The 20681-nt window shown below is 56.0% G+C and overlaps 1 protein-coding gene across 7 annotated transcripts in view; it reads left to right on the forward strand.

The window, feature by feature from the left end:
* CLCN7 (chloride voltage-gated channel 7) overlaps positions 1-20681 on the forward strand; it is a 24372-nt gene continuing 3691 nt past the window's right edge. Inside the window, exons 1-23 of one of the 7 annotated variants that reach the window (XM_081299587.1) lie at positions 262-399; positions 3783-3819; positions 4565-4740; positions 6224-6295; positions 8641-8712; positions 8847-8912; positions 9390-9522; positions 9786-9895; positions 10674-10754; positions 11737-11799; positions 11894-11977; positions 12884-12977; positions 13139-13203; positions 13493-13609; positions 13967-14021; positions 14682-14742; positions 15267-15402; positions 16146-16239; positions 17624-17793; positions 19151-19202; positions 19663-19790; positions 19943-20028; positions 20403-20532. In XM_081299587.1, the coding sequence (XP_081155713.1) occupies positions 6257-6295; positions 8641-8712; positions 8847-8912; positions 9390-9522; positions 9786-9895; positions 10674-10754; positions 11737-11799; positions 11894-11977; positions 12884-12977; positions 13139-13203; positions 13493-13609; positions 13967-14021; positions 14682-14742; positions 15267-15402; positions 16146-16239; positions 17624-17793; positions 19151-19202; positions 19663-19790; positions 19943-20028; positions 20403-20532 (1836 nt within the window). In that variant the 5' untranslated portion in view covers positions 262-399; positions 3783-3819; positions 4565-4740; positions 6224-6256. Of the gene's footprint in view, positions 400-3782; positions 3820-4564; positions 4741-6223; positions 6296-8640; positions 8713-8846; positions 8913-9389; positions 9523-9785; positions 9896-10673; positions 10755-11736; positions 11800-11893; positions 11978-12883; positions 12978-13138; positions 13204-13492; positions 13610-13966; positions 14022-14681; positions 14743-15266; positions 15403-16145; positions 16240-17623; positions 17794-19150; positions 19203-19662; positions 19791-19942; positions 20029-20402; positions 20533-20681 lie in introns of all 7 variants that reach the window. The other 6 variants (XM_081299586.1, XM_081299588.1, XM_081299590.1 and 3 more) reach the window with 6 other exon arrangements.

Below are 20681 nucleotides of genomic sequence, written 5' to 3' on the forward strand. Positions count from 1 at the left end.
CCGACTGTTCGCCAACTGTCCGCAGCGCCAGGCCCCGGGCCGCCTTTAGCCTTCAGCCTCCCCGGGGTCTCACGACGCCGGCGAGCGGAAGAAACTTGCCTCGGCTGGGGCGCCCCGGCCCGCAAGGGCTCTGGGAGACGTCTCGGCGTGGCTCTCCGCGGCCGCCGTCTCCCGTCACGTGAACGCGGGCAGGTCACGTGGCGCCGGAGCGGGTCACGAGAACGCTCCCAGGCCGCGGCAGCTTGCTGCCGAGTCCCGGCTCCGCGGGCCATGGCCAATGTCTCCAAGAAGGTGTCGTGGTCCGGCCGCGACCGCGACGACGAGGAGGCGGCGCCGCTGCTACGGAGGACAGCGCGGCCGGGCGAAGGGACGCCGCTGCTGAACGGCGCCGCGCGACAGGTAAGGCTGCGGGGGCTCGCGGCGGCGCCTCTCAGTGGAGCCGGAGCCGGAGCCCGCGCTGGGCACCCGCCCGCCGGCTCGCTGCTGCTGCTTTTTCGTGGTGCGGGGCATTGAGCCCAGGTGCGCTCCACACCGAACTGCACCCCCAGCCCTTTTTATTTTGAGGCAGGGTCTCACCAAGTTGCCCAGGCTTGCGGGTCTCCTGCCTCGGCCTCCTGAACCACTGGCATGATGGCCACCGTGTCCTTCCGGCTTTCTCAAACTGTGATTTTATTTACTGCTTTTTGAATCCCAGGATATTTTAACAAGTTAGATGGCAGGGTTTGATATTTCTGTGAGAGTGGCTGAGAACCTTTCTGTGGAGATTAGTCCTGACTTTGGGCGGGTTTTTTTGTTGTTGGTTTTTTTTCCTTTTTTCGGTACTGGGGGTGGAACCCTGGGCTTCACACATGCCAGGCAAATACTCTACCGCTGAGCCACACCTCCAGCCCCACTCAGCAGGTGCTTGGCCATAACTCCTGTCTACTAGTCTCAGCACGAAATTGGATTTGGAATGTGCATCCAATGCAGTAAGCATCGCGTGAGTGGGTGAGAACGGGTTCAGCTGTCATCACAGCTTGCGTCTTTAAAAGCATCAAGGTTGGGAGAAGGATTACTGTTTTGCTTATTTACCCCTGGGTCTGTCTGCCTGTGCGGATTGCATTAACTTTGAGTCAAGTGAATTACTTGTGTTGATGGCTTGGTCTTTGTAATTATCTTTCACCTTTTCTTCTGTTTTAGATATGTCTGGCAAACACACAGTGTTTAAAGATTGGGAAGGGCAAAAAAACCAAGCTATTTTTGTAAACTTATATGAAGGCTTTTGCACTGCCTGGGAGATGTATCAAACAATGAGAATCAAAGTCTGATGGTTGCTGGTAGGAAGCAGCTCAACTCCCTTGAAGTGACAGCTGCTTGCAACCCATGATCTGAAGTGGTTAGAGTGGTTGGACTGTGTGATTAGCTCTTTTCCTCTTGGGATGTTTCTGGGGTTTATGTGTTTTCTCTGTTTCAAAGTAAAGTAATCTGAAGTTAATAAAACAGAAGAAAGAAGAAAACTGGGCTGATAGGTTAAAAAAAATGGAACTTTGGCAGAGGTGGAGTTTGGGTTTATTCTAGAAATGAACAGGCATGGGGTTTCCTGTTTTTCTTTGCAAATAGATACAGGAGTTTGTGTGTGTGTGTGTGTGTGTGTGTTTAAAGAGGTGTTGATTTCTTCCTTTAAGTGTCATTACAGGCTATTTTATTTGTAGTTAGTATTGATTAGCTGCTCTCAAACAATTTAAACCATGTGGTTTGCCTGGGACACCATAGTGCATTAATCAGCTTCTGTCCCACTACAAATAGGCCCAACACCCTGGGAGGACTGTGCAAGGCACCCCACTAGCACAGGATCCTCAGGCAGGAACAACAGCAGTAGACAAAGGGGATGTGTGTCTGGGACCCCGCAACAGTGTGGATTACACTGTGGGGTAGGAAGGTCAGACCAGTGAGCTTGAGTTGGCTTTGAGTTTAACTCAGCTCTGGTGGAGGCCAGAAGGAGGCTGGGGCCTGCAGTGCTAGGATCCTGTCTGCTTCACCACACTGCACAAGCATAATCTGGAGGCTAGGCGTCCTGAAAGACCTTTGCACAGGAACATGTGACCAGCCGAGCGGGTCTTGAGCATGGTCTTTTCCCTGCCGGTGCCTCAGTTTTGTTATCTGCAAAATAGTTAATGCATGGATAGCCCTGAGCATGGAGCCTCTCAGAAAACATGTTTTGAATGAGCCTCAGTTGTTCCTAGTAATGTAATGCAGCAACTCAAGAGTGACTTGTCTTTGCAAATGCATTAGTGCGTGATGCCCTTAACAGCATTTTTTGTCAGGGGGGGTCTCCTCTGGGTGGGCAGGCTCATGGGTAGGTTCAGTGGCACCCCAGTGCTGCAGCAGACAGGGCTTTTGAAAGTTTTCCTAGGTCCAGGGCCCTTGTACCAACCCAGGCCCACAGCTGCTGTGGAGAGTTCTGGTGAGCAGACACAAGAGCTTGCTCTGCCTGTCTCTTGGCCCTTCGGGGTTTGTTGCAGGAGTCCCATGATTGGACGGTGGCATGGTTGCTATCTTGGCTAGGGCACAGGTGTCTGAGCACCATGAGATTGCTGCCATGGACAGGGCAGACTGGAGAGTGGCCTGTTCATGCCTGGACCCCTATGGAAAGCTTGGTCCCTTCAGAATCTGTTCCTGTTCCCAGACCCATTGTGCCAAGCACAGGGTGACAGTGGGAGAGGAGAAGGATGAGGTCACCAAGCCGGTCATGGTCATGTGTGTGGACAGTTGGAAGAACAGCATTTTGAGAGCTTTTTGAGGGAAGTCTGAGCCAGGAAGAGTGGAGGCAGGGCAGGGTGGGGGCGGGGCACACTGCAGTGTTGGTAAATCCAGGACATACCTACAAACGCAGGGAAACCAAGAGTCCCAGCAGAGGAGGCTCTCAGGTTGGTGTGGGACTGTGTCCTGCCTTGGCAACCCAGAGCTACAGATCACGGGATCTGAGGGCACTGTTGAGGAGACCTAGGGTGTAGTGAAGTGGTGGGGAGGGTCCTCTGGTCATCCCCTTGAACTCTGTTCTCTTCTAGCAAGCACTGTTTGTTCTCAGCCCCTCCTAGAAAGTCCTTGGCGTTCCCTTGCCCTCTACCTAGCCCCAGCCCCACTTTGCTTAGGGTCAGCAGCTCCGCCCCAGAAGCTTAGGTGGGCTAAAATCAGCCTAGGACACAGGTATGGTCCATGGCCCAACAGGGAGCAGAGTTGAGGGATTCAGCTGGGCCTGGACCTGGTTGGAGGGCCCCAGGAAACCCCCAGGGGCCATAGTGCACAGTCCCCACAGCCAGGACTGCTTCCACTGTCCCTGCACTCGCTGCATTCTAGCTGCTCTTCTGGTCTTGGGCTTTGACTCCTTGCATCCGCCAGGTCAGCCTAGATGCCTTCTGCTCCAGAGGCCCTTGGCCACTGTGTCTAAAGCAGACCTTTTGCTCTTGTCGCTTGCCTCTGACTGTGTGTGCTCAGCTTTGTGTGTGACCTGGTGTCCTTTCAAGTTCCCGGCTTGTGTCCTCAGTGCTCAGTGTGGAGCTTGGCAAGTGGCAGCTGTGCCTGGGATCTTGGGATACATGGTGGACAGCACCTACCGGCAACTGATTTTCAAAAAATGTTTTTAAAATTGTAGTAAAAAGCATATAACAAAATTTAGCACTTTTTCTTTTTAAGAACATAATTCACTAGTGTCTAGTATATTCTTGTTGTGCAATCAATCTCTAGAACTTTTTATCTTGCAAAACTAAAACTTTGTTCCCACTAAATAACTCTTCCTTTCCCAGGCAGTGCACTCTATTTCCTGTCTCTGGATGTGACCTGGTATGGTGTATGGGTGGACGTGCAGTGTCTCTGCTGTTGTGACTGGCTCAGTTCCCCAGTATCGCATTGCAAGCCCTGGGGGGTGGTGCATGGCAGTGTTCTTTCCTCCTGTGGCTGATGGAAGCCACTGCCTGGGCAGGCCTTTTGTCTGCCTGGTGGTGGGTACTTGAGCTATTGCAAGTGATGCTGCAGTTCCTTCGAGACCTGGCTTCTAGTTCTTAGAGTAGCTAACCTGGACGTGGAGTTGGTGGTTTGTAGGGCAGTGTTCTGGCTTTTTCTGAGGAGCCACTAGACTGTGCTCCATGTCATTGGCTGCTCCATTTTACACCTGAAGCAGCTCCCTGCCCTGCTGGCCCTGTTGCTTCCCGTCTCCTCTGCGGTGCCCTCCTGGTAGGTGTGTGATGGCAGCTCACTGGGGCCTGGGGCACCCCTGGGTGTGCTTACCAGCCAGTGGGTGCTGGTGTGTCTTCTCTGGAGAGAAGTCTGTTTTGGGGCTTGGCTCTTGTTGGGGTGAGTTGCTTGGTTTTCGCAGGTGATTCGCAGGACTCCTTTCTATGTTCTGCCTGTCAGTCCCTTGCCAGATGCCATGATTTGCACAGATCTCCTCCTGTTTTGGAAGTTGCCTTTTCACTCTGTTGATGTTTCCTTTGACCGTAGAAATCTTTGATGTGACTTTCAAATAATTAGGGCTCAGTGGAAGGTTGCAGTGCTAGTGTAGGGCAGACCCTACCTGGTCTGCCCCCAGGTCCTGCAGCTGGTGTGGAAGCCAGGAACTGCTATAGTGCCCTGCAGCAGATCCTTGTGAGCCCTGCCTTAATACATCAGTTACCCAAACTCACCCTTGTCCGACCTCCTCGAGGTCACGCCCATCCCCAAGCTCTCCTCTGCTGGCTCCCGCAGCTCCCACTCCAGTCTGCCAAGGTAGCTCAGCAATGGGGGCGGTGGGGGCCTCTTGGTGGTCCTGCTGTTGTGCCTTCCTGTTAGCCTCCCGGTCCTTCATGTTTGGGGCTTTGCCTCCTATTGCCAGGCAATGCCCTTGAAGACTGTATTTCTGCTCACCTTGCATACTCTCAGGCCCAGGACCATATGGTAGGCTGGCGCACATCTGCACGAGGATGTGGGGACACCTGAGAGTCTCGGCCTAGCCTAGCTTCTGCTCCTGAGGAATGGGGCCAGCTTCACAGAAGAGGGGTCCTGGGAGCTCCCTGTAGCGATGGGAGGAGGAACCTTTGGCTATGTGTCTGTGGGGGACTGACTTGGAATCCGCCTGCCTGTCTGCCATGCCAGGTCCTATGAGGACTGGGGCCTGCAGAGAGAGACAGGAGCTCCAGGGGCCCTGAGAGCACTGGGCTGGGAAGGTCAAGTTCTGGCAACTAGTTGGGATGTGGCTTGGGGCAAGCTCTCCAGAGTGTCAGGTTCCCCATGCACACCAGCCTTCAGAGACCTCTGGCCTATAAGTTCCTTTTCTGCTCTGGTTTCCTCGCCTGTTGGCTAATCACCAGCTGGGATGGGGTGGGGTGGAAACAGATGGAGCCCTGCTGCAGGACTCTGTACCTCTCCCTGCCTCCACAGAGCCTTTGTAGGGGAGGGCTGGTCCTGAGAGCAAGAAAGGTACAGGGAGAGGAGTTGGTGGAAATGCTGGCCACCAGGATGGCTGCTGCTGTCTGGGTGGAGACAGCTCTGGGTGGCCTAGACATGGCATGGAGTCTCCTCACTTCCAGGTACTTCTTTCCCCTCATGGGCATGTTTGCTTTCTAACACAGGCAGCAGACTGCCCACACATGGCTCTCCCTCAGCCGAGAAGCTGGCCCCTCTGTCTTCCCACCCCAGCCCTTTTGTGAAGGTCTGGGACATGGTTGGGAGCAGCTAATCAGATGGTCTCCGGACAGAGGAGGATGGGCTGGGCAGGTCTGGGTACAGCCAGGAGGTGTTCCTGAGTGGGTCAGGGCCCCCAGAGTCAGGGGAGAGTCACAACAAAGGGCATTGCTGCGCGAGCTGAGCTGCACCACCCTGGAGACTCAGTGGGGCAGGACCCACCCAGTTCTGTGCCACAGGCCTTTTGGGAGATGTGCACATACTCAAATCTAGGCGTGGGGCAGAGAGGCCATTCTGGACGCAGTGCTGAGGAGGTGGTAGGCAGTGGGCCCCTCGGGATCTGGGTGAGTGGGGAGGGTGGGGCTCCTCAGCACGGACACTGGCTGGTCTAGGAGTATCTCCAGCCCTTCATCCTGGCAGGTGGTGAGCGCTCCATATCCATCCTAAAACAAGAGATGGGCACTGGGCTTCCCGGTGGGCCGTGGGGGTCAGGAGCAGGCCTGTCTCCCGCGGGAGGAGGGTGGTGCCAGCTGGGCAGGGGTGGGTGCATGGCACGTTCGCGTGCTCACAACCTCTGTTCTGCTCCTAGTCGCCTCACTCCGTGTCTTTCCGAATTGGACAGATGAGCAATGTGGAGCTGGACGATGAGCTCCTGGACCCGGTGAGTGGTGGCTGTGCACCCTTTCCTACCCCTGCAGAGCTGCGTCCTACCAGCAGGCAGAGGGCTCGCACCCCACTGTGCCGGGGCTGCCTGCTGCAGTTAAGCAGAGGAGGAGGAGGGCCTTGGAGCCCGAGGCCCAGCAGAGTGAGCCAGGCGTGGGGCGCCCTGTCCAGCAGTTGCCATGGGAACATTTCCTGCACCCCCACCAGCTGGCCGCTTGCACCCTGCCTTGTGGTACCTGTTGTGGTTTAGATTTGTCCCTGGGCTGGGGATGTGGCTCAAGCGGTAGCGCGCTCGCCTGGCATGCATGCGGCCCGGGTTCGATCCTCAGCACCACATACAAACAAAGATGTTGTGTCCACCGAGAACTAAAAAATAAATATTAAAAAATTCTCTCTCTCTCTCTCTCTCTCTCTCTTTAAAAAAAAAAAAAAAAAAAAAGATTTGTCCCTGATGGCTAGCGATGCCAAGTGTCCTCATCCACGACTGTGGAGAAATGCCTGTGTGGAGTCTGTGCACATTTTTAATTGGATTATTCTTGTTTTGAGGGGATTTTTATTTGTTCAGCTGGTTTTGAGTGTTAAACCCAGGGCTTCAAGCATGTTAGGCAAGCAGTCTACTACTGAGCTATATTGCCAGAACTTTTTGAAATTTTGAGATAGGGTTTGGCAAACTTTCCCAGGCTGACCTCAAATTTATGATCCTCGTACATCAGCCTCCAGAGTAGCTGGGACTGTAGGCAGGTACCACTATCCCCAGCTAAGAGAAATTATTTTGGGGGAGCGTGAGTGGCTGGGGATTGAACTCAGGGGTGCTTTACCACTGTGCTACATTCCCAATCCTTTTTATTTTTTATTTTAAGACAGGGTCTTGCTAAGTTGCTTAGGACCTCACTAAGTTATGGATGCTGGCCTTGAACTCATGGTTCTCTTTTTATTTTTAGTTGTAGACAGACACAATACTTTTGTTTGTTTTTTATAGTTGTAGATGAACAGAATGCTTTTATTTTATTTATTTTTACAAGGTGCTAAGAATTGAACCCAGTGCCTCACACATGCTAGGCAAATGCTCTGCCACTAGGCCCCAGCCCCAGCCCAATACCTTTGTTTTATTTATTTATTTTTATGTGGTACTGAGGATCAAACCCAGGTCTCACACATGCTAGGCAAGTGCTCTACCACTGAGCCACAACTCCAGCCCCCGTTATTTGCTTTTCAATAACTGAGTTATGGGAGTTCGTTCGTTCGTTCGTTCTTTCGTTCGTTCTTTCTTTATTTTTTGCAGTGTTTGGGATAGAGCCCAAGGCCCTAGAACACTAGTAAGCTCTCCACCACTGAGCCATACCCCTAGCCCATAGATGTTCTTTCTATATTCTGGACACAAATATTCTACTAGATAAGTGACTGGTAAATACTTTCTCCCACTCAGTGGGTTTTCTTTTTGCTGTCTTGGTGTTCTTCGATGCACACATGTGTTTATTTTGATGAAGTCCCAGTTACCTGCTTTGCACTACTTGTGCATTGGGTATGGTGATTGAGAAGCCTCCGCCGGAGCCAAGGTCCTGGAGACTTGTCAGTCATTTTCTGTGGTATTGGGGATTGAATTCATCTCTGGCCCTTTACTTTGAGACAGGGTCTGTCTAAGCTGCCCCAGGCTGGAATCACAGGCCAGCACCACTATGCCCAGCTGCATTCTACTTTAGACACTGTTATAAACAGAATTGACTCTTTTGTTTGTGGTTATTTGCTGCAAATGTAGAGGAAGACAGTTCATTTTGTACCCTTTAATCTGACTGAATGTATTTACTCATTGTAGTAGCTTTCTATATGTGAGAAATTCTGGCAGGAACCTTCAACTTAGAGGTGATTACGAGTGGTGAGAGCCCACTCTTCATCCTGGCTGGGCGTATCCCTGCTGCTCACTTGTGGTGGGGTACTGCCTGTGGGCTTTCTTGGGGCTTCCAGCAGGTTGAGATGTTGGCCTGCCTTCTGCTGTATTGATGTTTAATCAAGAAGATGCTGGATTTCTGCCTGTCCCAATGGCCCCATAGCCTTTGGGCTTCCGTCAGCACAGTTTCCTGCACAATCTGGGAGAGGTGACTGTGGGTGCCAGACCTACCTTGCCTTCTGGAACAGTCCACCTTGGTGGTGTGGCTGGGCTCCTGGTGCACAGATCTGATTGAGGGTTTCTGTATCTGTGTTCAAAGGGAATGTTGGGCTGCAGGTCCCTTATGGTATCTGGCCCACCTTTGGCATTAGGATGAGGCTGGCTCTGGGACAGGTTGAGATGTGGCCCCTTGTACCTTGTTCCCAAAGAGCGTGTACCTTTGCCTTTTTCTTCCACAGGAAAGGGACTCGTCCCACCCCTTCCCTAAGGAGATCCCACACAATGAAAAGCTCTTGTCCCTCACATATGAGGTGGGTCCCCCTCTTCTGTTACTGGCTTCAGACCCTGCCCTCTCGAGCCTCCCACCCCAGCCTGGCTGCACTTGCATCTATCTCCCCTTCAGTAACTGATCAGCAATTGCAGCCCCTGCTGCCTTGTTCCGCAGAGCCTGGACTATGACAACAGTGAGAATCAGCTGTTCCTGGAGGAAGAGCGGAGGATCAACCACACGGTGAGTGGGTGGGTCCCTACCCTCCAGCTGGGCCCTGTCCTCAGGCTGGACAGTGCTTCTGCTCATCTCCCTTCCTCCTTGTCCCCAAGAGTCTGGGTTTTGGAGCCACTCTCTGTCCCTCTGGTTTGTCCTTGGGGGAGCCCTAAGCTTGTGACCCTTGATAGCACATACTCAAAATGGCAGGAGTGTTGTTGTCCTCACCAGGAGGATGTTCTTGAAATATCAAGTGTGGCTCCAGGACATCCATAGCTGATTGGAAACTTGTTGGACCCCGAAGTGCTCTGTAGTCACTGAAATGTTGTTTAAAGACTGAGACATTGGTCAGAGGCTGCCCTTGGGAGGACTTGGGTCCCTGAGCATGGTCCACTGTGCAAGGTGGGGACCTGACTCCCAGGAGCCCCTCATGCTGGTACCAGAGCCACCTGCACCAGGGCATCTGGCTGCCACCCACTTCTGACCATACCTTCCTCAAAGCAGGCCTTCCGGACAGTGGAGATCAAGCGCTGGGTCATCTGTGCTCTCATTGGGATCCTCACAGGCCTTGTGGCCTGCTTCATTGACATTGTGGTAGAGAACTTGGCTGGTCTCAAATACAGGGTCATCAAGGACAGTATCCTTTCAGCTGCCTACACAGAGTGAGGGTGGGAGCTGGGGCTCGGTGGTGGAGTGGTCAAGTGGTGCAGTGGCCAGCCCTGCAAGACATGGCCAGCTCCTGCCATGAGAAGTCTGAGCCGTCCAGTGAGTACCATCGCCGTGCTGGCAGCCAGCGGCCTCTGTGCAGGTGCACTCTGCCCCAGTCTGACTGCAGGAGTGGGGTAGGGTTGGCGGGTGTGGGCTCAGTGATGCAGCGCCCCGTCCCTGACAAGCCACCAGATATTGACAAGTTCACGGAGAAAGGCGGGCTGTCCTTCTCCCTGCTGCTGTGGGCCACCCTGAATGCCGCCTTTGTGTTCCTGGGCTCCGTGATTGTGGCCTTCGTAGAGGTACACCTGCTGCTGGAAGTCCTGGGTACTTTAGACCAGCATGACCTGGGTCTTAGTGAGTGAATGGAGCCCCTTGGCTGGTGACTACTGCTTTCTATTAGTGAGAATCAGGTGGTGCCTGTGGAAAACCACTCAATGAAGGCAGAAAACACGTCGGGGTCTCCTCATCCCAGGCTGGGCAGAGCCACTGCTGCCCCAGCAGCACAGGCCTACGCACACCCCACCTCATCCCACCTACCACACAGGCCCGGCACCTTGCCCTGGCATCGTCACAGCTGGACACAGGCGCTCTAGGGCCCGGGTCTCGGGGACAGGGCTAACTGCCCAGAGACCCGGGTAGAGGTGGAAGCAGGACCAGCCTTCCCTGGGCACTGCACACGCCCACCTGAGGTGTCATCCACCCGAGGCATCCCTTCATCCTAAGGCATCGTCCCTCTCATGGGCTCCTTTGCTTCTTGTCCTCACTGTGGGGTGCTAGAGGAAAGAGATGCCAGTACCCAGAGCCTTCTGCTGAGTATAGAGCGGTGCCCCATGCAGAGGAAGCTGTGCTTGCTTGGTGCATGATGATGTCCTGTCCTTCCTGGGGCAGGCCCCCATCCATAGGGATCTTCTGGCTCTGCCAGCAGTCCCTTCCACATCTGCAGGGTTATCTGGGAGGTGGTTCTGGGCAAGGGGGCAAGAACCTGTACCCGAGGCCAGCCTTCGCCAGGCCGGGCCTCCTGCCTCGGGGCTGCCCCACTCCTTCCACTGGCCCAGTGGCACCTTCCTCTTCTTCCAGCCAGTCGCTGCCGGCAGTGGCATCCCCCAGATCAAGTGTTTCCTCAATGGGGTGAAGATTCCCCACGTGGTGCGGCTCAAGGTGAGGCACATGTGGGGACCCCGGGTGCAACAGGTGCTCCTCCAGGGACTGTGGAATTCAAAGGCTTATCTTGTCCATTACCCCTCCAGACCTAGCCCAATGGCAGGGACTGGTCTTGGTATCTCTTACGTGGTGCAGAGAGGCTGAGCCTGCGTGTATGTGACTGCAGCCACAGGGAGTGTGTCTGTGACCAAGGACTGTGGTGGGCAGTGTTTGAGAAGCTGAGCGGCCAGGCGAGAGCGCTGGCCTTGGCCCACCCTTCCCCTTTCTTCAATGCTTTCTTTGGTGTTCTTCATGCTCAGTATCCTCAGTAGCATCCCAGTTCCATGGGGGCTGGGCCCCCAGCTGTTAACATTTGCGTAGTCACTCTTCCTAGCTCGAGATGGCCAGGGGCTGCTTCCTGTCCCCATCCCAGGAGTGGGTAGGCAAGCAGCGCCCTGCAGGGCCTGTGCTCTATGGCCAGGGCAAATCAGTGTGGCCATACTCCAGGGAGCTGGCAGCTGGGAGAGTCCTGCACTTTTATAGAGTACGATGGACCTGGAGCTGCTGGAGATGGCCTCTGACCTGATTCCCACCCAGGGTGACTGGAACCTTCCAGAGGGTTGCTCTGCCCTGGCTCCTGCCCCGGCATGAATGCCTTCAGATGGGCGTGGGAGGCTGTATATCCATGCAGGAGTCACCTCTGATGAGTCTGTAGGAGGGGGCAGGGAGGGAGGACAGACCCACCCCCTTGCCTGGGGAGTGCTTGGGCCGACAGAGGGCGTGCATCCCCTGCATGTGTGCTGAGTGGGAGCACAGCTGCCCCCTGCATGTGCGGTAGTAGGAGGACCAGGAGGAAACCCTCCACCAAGGATAGGGCTGTGGGCAGCGGCAAGCCCATGTGGCTTTGTGGCTGTGGTGCCTCCTGTGCCCGTGGCCTTGCTGCTCAGGTGCCGGGAGTTCTGCCCTTGGCTTAGAGGCTGTGCTTTCCCTTGTGTTCCAGACGTTGGTGATCAAGGTGTCCGGCGTGATTCTGTCTGTGGTGGGGGGCCTGGCCGTGGGAAAGGTAACTACTATGGATGCTGCCCCAGCCTGTGTCCCATCCCTGTAAGTCACCGAGGCCCATGGGTGTCCCTGAGTGCTGCTCACTGTGCTTCCAGGAAGGTCCGATGATCCATTCTGGGTCTGTGATTGCCGCGGGAATTTCCCAGGGGAGGTCAACATCACTGAAGCGAGATTTCAAGGTGAGCCCCCCACATAGACCTGTGTATGACTGTTCCTCAGCCATCACTGCCCCATGCGGAGTCCCACTGAGACCTATGTCTTGGCTCCAGCAGGGCAAATAGCCTGTCCTCACCTGTCTCTGCCCGAGGGACACCTGGCCTGGCCAGATAAGGCAGACACCGTTCCTCCACTCCCACCCAGTGGCCTCTCTGACTTGCCCTATGGTTTTGGTGCTGTGTGGGGTGTGCAATTATGTGGACAGGGTCTGTGGCTCTGCCCTGGCCGCCTGCAGTGGCTCAGTCTTCATGTATATCCACGACGCTTGCTTCTGAGACGTTCTGGGATGGCTTCCTGCCATCTGCCTGCAAGGTCCCTGGCGTTTTGATGGGTATTGCACTGAATTTTTATGTGAGTTAAGAGAGAATGAACATTTCTATAGTACATGGTCCTTTGTTTTTGGTATTGTGTGTTGAACCCAGGGGTGCTTTACTGCTGAGCTATACCCCAACTGCTCTTGTTTGTTATTTGGAACAGGGTCTCACTAAGTTGCTGAGGCTGGCCTTGAATTTACCATCCTCCTGCCTCAGCCTCCCAAGGACCAGGGATCACAGGTGTAGCCACTGTGCCAGCCAGAAAACAATCCTTTTTCAAGATCAAGGGTAGTTCCGGTTTTCTGCTCTCTTGGTTTTTTTTGGATCTCTTGGTTGTGCAACAGACTCCTGACAGGCTTCCTGTGTGCACTGTTGCAGACAGGCTTGGCCAGGGCCCATGTGCTAGCAGCCTGCATGGTCACTTGTGGTGGCTGGGTCAGGCGGTGGCGTTGTGAAGCAGAGCCCTCCCTGCTCTGGTCTCTCAGGCCTCCTTTCCTTCTGAAAGGTGTGCTCTGGAGCACCTGCCACAGGGCCCTCGGCCTCTTCCCGTTTCAGATCTTTGAGTACTTCCGCAGAGACACAGAGAAGCGAGACTTCGTCTCTGCAGGAGCAGCAGCTGGGGTGTCAGCTGCTTTTGGAGCCCCTGTGGGTGAGCAGGGATCCTCCCCACCCGCTGCCACTTGAGGGAAAGGAGACTCTGGCCTTCGGACCTCGTCAGAGATCCCTCTTCCTGGGGCCTGGGGTGGGCGGTGCCAGGGTACAGTGCCCTTGCCCCTCAGGTGCATGTCAAGAGTGGCCACTGCCTTCCAGGTGGAGTCCTGTTCAGCTTGGAGGAAGGTGCTTCCTTCTGGAACCAGTTCCTGACATGGAGGATCGTGAGTGCCTTTGACACCCCGCTAGGTCTCCTGAGGAGAGGCAGCAGGGCAGAGTGGACATCTCACCCTCTGTGTTGAGCCTTGTCCACCTAGGCGGCTCCAGGGGACTGGCCTTTGCCTTCCCTCACGTCCTCTGCTAGCTTGTCTCCAGTGCTGTCCACGGTTGTGCAGTAGGTTCAGCCTGCTCAGTCCAGGGCCCTCTTGAATGACAGGAGCCTCAGCCTCCCAGCCTGGCTCAAGGTATCCCCGGGGTGCCGGTGGCTGAACTGTTGGCCTTTCTGTCCCACAGTTCTTTGCTTCCATGGTTTCCACCTTCACTCTGAATTTTGTTCTGAGCATCTACCACGGAAACATGTGGGACCTGTCCAGCCCAGGCCTCATCAACTTCGGGAGATTCGACTCGGAGGTACCCACCCCGCCCTATCCTGCTGTTCCGGTGCCAGGATGGATGGCCCTTCATTAAGGCTAGGGTGGGAATGCAGCCTGGGGAACTGAGCTCTTCCCAGCCTCAGGGCCCTGTGGGTGCTCAGGGTATGTGTGGAGACCTGCCCAGCAGAGCCTTGGCGCCCCTGTGCAGGCGCTGACGCTGGGCTGCATGAGCTGCCCAGACTAGCTAGACTGACAGCTGGGACAGACCTGCGTAGAGCACTCACGTTTCTACCGGGGGGAGCTCTACGGCCCTGTGTGCAGGTGTGGGAAGTGCCACACACGTGGGCAGGTGTCATGACCAGGCATGTCTCGCTTTGTCCCCTCTGTGCCACAGAAGATGGCATACACCATCCACGAGATCCCCGTCTTCATCGTCATGGGCGTGGTGGGTAAGGCCCTACCCTAGGACAGATGGCTGGAAACCTGTGCTGGGGCGTGGTGGGTAAGGGAGGACTGTCCACCCCGCCACGGGGCCCTTCTCCTCCAGGTTCCTCTAGAGGGGCCACTGGAAGTGGAGGGCTCAGGAATGTCCCAGATTTTTGCATTCTGCAGTTTTCTCTCCCTTGGAAGTTGCAGGGGCAGTGATGGGATCCCCTGGAGCAGAGTGGGCCCAATGGCCTCCATGGTGAAGGTCCCCTATCCAATCACTGCTAAGGACCAGCAGTGATTCCGAGTTTGGATTTTTGTTTTGAATTCTAGTACATTTTCATGTTCATGATTAGATACTTTGGGGAAGAGACCATGTTTCAACACAGAGGTCCTCTGTCCCCTGCTGCTTGTGCACAGGGGGCTACCTAGGAGTTCTTATAGTACCTGCCTTAGGTTGTAACCTGCCGTGAGGATGTGGAGTCTTCCTTCTGTGGGTCTTGTCTGTACTTAGGAATTTGGGTTTCAATTTTGTGGTGAGGAGCACGTGAGCAGTGCTGCTCTGTGAAAAGAAGGCAGAGCCTATAGAGTGTGTTGGTCCTCTGTACCAGGGTCCCGGCTACTCTGTTGCCGGGACCCTTTCCTCCCTGTGTGACTGACGGGAGTTTGCCTCCTGGTTGTAGGTGGCATTCTTGGAGCCGTGTTCAATGCCTTGAATTATTGGGTGACGATGTTTCGAATCAGGTGAGAAAGAGCCTCTGTCTTGGATGCCATGTTGATAGCTGTGGTTACATGGGGCCTGTGAAGTGGGTGGTCTACACTGGCTTAACTGGGGAGGGGGACCCCAGGCCTGAGGTTGGAGAGCCTCCAGAGAGAGTATGAGGGCTCCTCACCCAAGGGTCAGCCAGGGTAGGTCTGGTAGCTCTGACTTAGACACCATTGTCCTTCCTGCACATGGTCAGCCTGTAGGGAGCAGCTCTGGGCTTGCAGAAGCACTCACCCACCCCCACCCCCACCCTGTTCTGGCTCCAGTGACAGCTACCAGTGGAGCAGGAGAGCTGGTGGGAGCACTTCCCACAGCAGAGGTGGGGGAGTCTTGCTGCTGGGAAGCCTTAGTCACTGCAGGGAGGAAGATAGCTAGGACGCCCTGGAGACTGGGCAGATTGATTATTAAGCCTCCCGGCCCTCCTAGTAGATGGCCTGGTCAGGTTGCCATGGTAGCCGCCGAGGGTGTCCCTGCAGTGATCGCCCCTGGCTCTTGGCTCCAGGTACATCCACCGGCCGTGTCTCCAGGTAATTGAAGCCGTGCTCGTGGCTGCTGTCACTGCCACCGTTGCCTTCGTGTTGATTTACTCGTCCCGGGACTGCCAGCCCCTGCAGAACTCCATGTCCTATCCGCTGCAGGTAGGCTTGGGGCCCAGATGGGCAGGTGCAGTCCTGGGGGCCAGCCTCCAGCCTGGCTTGTATGCTGCTCCCTGCAAGAGGAGCTCCAGAGCCAGCTGGCTGGTGCACTGCAGACCTGTCCTGTCTGGGGTGGCATGGTGCTGGCTGCTTTCACTGTGATCCTCTTCCCAGACTAGTTTGAGTGCTCCAGATGGGGCTTGAGCTCTAGGCTCAAGGAACACAATCTCCCAGCCACAGAGGAGCCTCATGGGGATGTTCTTGGCCGCTTATTTGTAGTAGCCCAAAGTGGCAGCTGCCCACATGTCCATCCACTAGCAGAGTGAAGTGCCCTTCCACAGCAGGAAGCTAGCTGTGGCCCAGATGAGCCTTAAAAATGTGCTTGGTGAGAGGCCAGACACAGGGCCTTTGCAATTCCCCTTGGAGGTAGGATGAGGATGAGTAGCCCCTTCCCAGGGTGGGGGCAGAGGGGGAATGAGTTCTGGTGGAGACAGATGGGAACAGACTTGCAAAGGTAGTCAGGGTCACAGTGGACAAGCCAGCTTTGCTGCAGCCCAGCTCTGCCTTAGCCCAGGAGGGGCAGGCCTGGGCCTGGGGCTTGCAGTGGCTGGCATCTGGCCGCTGGCTCTGGCAGTGTGCTCACAGGGCCCCTGGCTGCCCATTTCCCCAGGCAGCAGGGGCAGGGTGGGCCCGAACATAGCCCCAGGGCCAGCTGCCTTCCAGCTTGTTCCCTTCCGACCCTGCAGCTCTTCTGTGCAGATGGCGAGTACAACTCCATGGCTGCAGCCTTCTTCAACACCCCCGAAAGGAGCGTGGTGAGCCTGTTCCACGACCCGCCAGGTGTGCCTGCTGGGGCAGCGGGCAGGGTCTCAGCCCAGCGGTCCTTGTCCTGGGCTGGAAGGGTCGTCCTGCGTGGTGCAGTGTGCCCGGGTTGCAGAGGTCACCTTGTGGCCAAGCACCTGGAGGGCGGCCAGCCAGGTGTCCAATGGCCATGCCATCCTCTTCCTTTCTGGGGTGGCCTAGGGCTGCCTCTGGCTCACCTCCCACTGGATTCCGTCAGGAAACCTAGCCTTCTGAGTGCCAGGCTGTCTGACAGCGGTGCAGCAGGTGCCCAGAGCCAGGCTCTGCACACTGGGCCACACAGAGCTGAGCTTTCTGGTGCCTGTCTCAAGCTCTGCTCCCTCCTGGCCTATCACAAGGCCAGTGAGGACATCTGTCCTTGATTCTGGGTCTATGTGTGTGTATGTGTGTGTGAGGGTTAGATTTAGCAGAAACCCTTTTAAGTGTGGAGCAAGGTAGGCCTGGGTCCCCTGTGTGCACACCAGGGTCTTGCAACCGGCTATGGTTCCAGTAGTGTCTGGCCATGTCTCCTGCAGGCGGTTGCTTGGTGTGGACTGTGCCTTCCCCACAGACCTCTGCCTTCCCTGGCCTACTCCTTTCCGGTCCTGCTGGCCTGTACTATAGCACTCTTTGCCGGGGTGTAGGCAACACCTCCCTATCCCACCCCCTTGCCCTCCTGGTCCTCAGCCTTCAGATCTCCATGTTCTGGCCACCTTGGTTGTTCCCTCTCCACTTAGCCCAGTCTTCCAAACCTGACCTCTTAGCACCTTGTCCAAAAAGAAGCTGCCTCCTGGGACTTGGCTCAGCCAGTTGCCAAGAGTGGCTCCTGCCCTGGCTACTGTCCACCCTCCCAGATGTGACATCTTCCCAGAATGCAACCAGGAGGACAACTTCGGAGGACAGGCTCTGTAACTCTGGCCATTTTGGACCACAGGGCCTGTCCTCCGAAGTTGAGCTGTGCTCAGACTTGGAGGAAAGACACCTCCTAGTTCAGCTGGTCAGTTTGAAGTCAGACTGAGGACAAGTCTAGCAGGGCTGGGAGCCCAGATGCTTCCTCAGCAGCCTATGTGACTCCCCATCCCAATGACAGTCGCCTGGGTACAGGCTTTTTGGGGATCATGGATGGGCCACGGATGTGGGATCTAGGCTGTCACCCTGGGCTCCGCATCTGCTCTGCTGGCTTGAGGTCACTGTCACCACCACTTCCCCTTCTGGTTCACCAGTCCCTTCTTTTCCCCAGGGAGGTGGAGAGTACCGAGCCTTCACGGAGCCTCTTGTCTTGGGTCTCAGGGGGCCTGGCTCCCTGGGTATGGCCACATGGACCAGGTGGGGCAGTGCACACAGGCATGAGTCAGGTGGGCAGTCAGTGGTCTTGCTCCCCCAGGCTCCTACAACCCCGTGACCCTGGGCCTGTTCACCCTGGTCTACTTCTTCCTGGCCTGCTGGACCTACGGACTTACTGTGTCTGCAGGCATCTTCATCCCGTCCCTGCTCATCGGGGCTGCCTGGGGCCGGCTCTTTGGCATCTCCCTGTCCTACCTCACGGGGGCAGCGGTGAGTGGGAACTGGAGGAGGGAGGCTGGGGCCCTGAAGTTGAGATTCCCCTTAATCCCTTGTCTAGGGGCCACTGCCAGAGACAGCAGGGCGCCCAGGACAGGTGGGCAGCAGCAGGTGGGCTATGCTGCTGTACTGTGCACGCTGCAGACTGCGGGGACATAGCAAGAGTAGGGAGCCCAGGGCTAAGGGACAAGCTGGGTCAGGCCCCGCCCAGCAGGGCCTTCCAGCCCCTCCCTCCTCTTGCCTGCCTCTACAGTGCTCTGGGTTTTGGTTTTTGCTTTGTGTTTTGGGTCTGTTCAACTTTTCAGTTATCCAATAAGATTAAAACATCACCAGACAGGTCACAGTGATTGGGTGCTGGTGCACGCCTGTCATCCCAGGTACTCTGGGAGGCTGAGGCAGGAGGGTTGCAAGTTCAAGGTCAGCCTCAGCAACTTAGCTCGAGCCTTTCTCAAACTTTTAAATAAAATACAGGGGCTGGTGATGTGTCTCATGGATAGAGTGCCTGGGTGTAGTCCCAGCACAACAGAAAAGGGGAGGCTGCAGTAAGGAGTCCGTACCTGCCCCACTTCGCTGCCCAGGCTCGCTCGGGGCTCTCGGTGCTCTCAGTGCCCTCGGTGCCCTCAGTGCCCTCTGGCCTCTCTGGCATGGTTTATTTCGGTTTGGCTTTTCCTTTACCTGCCACCCTCAGTACCAGGGATTGAACCCAGGAGTGTCCTACCACTGAGCCACATCAACAGCTCTTTTTATTTTGTATGTTGAGACAGATTCTCACTAAGTTGCCCTCATTAGCCTCAAACTTGCCATCCTCCTGCCTCAGCCTCCCGAGTCCTGGGATCACATGCATGGCCATCGTGTCTCAAACTGAGACACATTCACATGGCATAAAATTCTGCCTTTGGAGAGGCACAGCGCCGTGGTTGTGAATGCCAGCTCAGCACCCTGCTCAGCGTCCTGTGGCACAGAGTCTTCTCCATCTGGCAGGGAGCCCATTTCTCCTCCCTGCCCTCTGCATTTGCCTGTCTTGGACACTTCCCATCAGTGGGTCACAGTGTGTGGCCCCTGTGTGCTGGGGCCTGCTAGAATCCCCGCCGGCTGGGCACTGTTCTTTGGTGTCTAGGCCTGCACTCAGAGCACCTGGGCCTGGGCGAAGCCTTGTCTGCCCAGCTCACTAGCATGACCAGCTAGTGCAGTCTGCTCCCCCGCCTGTGGTAAGGTGCCCCTGGGTCAGTTATAGAGTGGCTACACAGAGGGTGTGTGACACCATGGGGTGGCCAGGCCCTCCTGGGTGCCTCCTGGTGGGTTTGGTGGGAGCTACTGCCACATGGACTTCTCCCTGGGTTGCCTCCCACAGATCTGGGCGGACCCTGGCAAGTACGCCCTCATGGGTGCTGCGGCCCAGCTCGGTGAGTCCTGGGTCCTGCCTGGTTGACAGGGTGGGCCCCATGAGGTCAGCAGGGCTCATTCTCAGTAACCCACCTGTGGTGAGCACAGCCAGAGCTGGCCTTGCACATCCAGTCGGCACTCGGTTTAAAAGAACAGCTTAGGCTGGGGCAGTGGCACAGGCCTGTAATCTCAGCAGCTTGGGAGGCTGAGGCAGGAGAATCACAAATTCAAGACCAGCCTCAGCAACTTAGACAATCCCAAAATGAAAAATAATTAGGGCTGTGGCTCAGTGGTTAAGCGTCCCTGGATTCAATCCCCAGTACCAAAAACAGAACAAAATCAGAAGCCTGGGAAATAGGCCTGAGGCAGAAGTTGGCACCACCCCTGGGGCATGACCACACCAGCAGTCTCCTGGGAGCTGGGCCCTGCTGAGCTGGGCCCCGCTGTCAGGAGGATAGGGCTCACATGCACTTCCTACAGGAGGGATTGTGAGGATGACCCTGAGCCTGACGGTCATCATGATGGAGGCCACCAGCAATGTGACCTACGGCTTCCCCATCATGCTGGTGTTGATGACTGCCAAGATCGTGGGTGATGTCTTCATCGAGGTATGTGGGCCATATAACTAGATATACAGGGAAGGGTCCCTGTGAAGCCACCTGTAGAGGCAGGCACAGTGTGTCTGGCGCCCTGCCTCGGGGGCTAGCATGGTGGGGGGCCCTTGGGGAAGCACTGTGTTATTGTGATGCCTGTCCCCCAGGGCCTATATGACATGCACATCCAGCTGCAGAGTGTGCCCTTCCTGCATTGGGAAGCCCCAGTTACCTCACACTCACTCACCGCCAGGTATGGCCGGCCAAGCTGCCACTCAGTCTCCCCCCCCCCCCCCCCCCCCGCCCCATGGGCTGCAGGGCCACAGGTCAGGGAGTATGGTGCTTCATGCTGGACGCTCTGGGTGGCAGGTGGGCAGGGAGGAGGCTGCATTCCTGGGGGGGAAGATGCCCCAGCACTGGGCTAGGCTCCCGATTCCAGCAGAGTCTTGGGGGGTGGGGGGGGTGGGAGGCCCCTGGGCTCCAGTTTCTTAGTGTGACAGCCTTGTGCCATTGAGCATCAGCGTGGCACACCGATGGCTATTGAGGACACCTTGTGACAGGAGGGCTGAGTCCAGTCTGTGCTGGTGCCCCAGTGACAGGCGGCCTTGGGGGTGGCTTCCCTGGCAGAGAGGTGATGAGCACTCCCGTGACCTGCTTGAGGATGAGGGAGAAGGTCGGCACCATTGTGGACGTCCTCAGCGACTCTGCATCCAACCACAACGGCTTCCCTGTGGTGGAGGGTGTGGACGGCACCCAGGTACTAGGCCTGCCTTGCACTGGGTGTGCAGCAGGACCTTGGTACCCATAGAAGGAGATGACCAGAGTCACCCGGTCTACAGGAGAGCCATGCCCGAGGCTCATGGTCCTGACCCAATGGGGTAGTCAGTGTGACAGTGGCTCTCACCT

This window comes from Spermophilus citellus (assembly GCF_964194105.1).
Source record: "Spermophilus citellus genome assembly, chromosome: 6".
Lineage (NCBI taxonomy): Eukaryota > Metazoa > Chordata > Mammalia > Rodentia > Sciuridae > Spermophilus > Spermophilus citellus.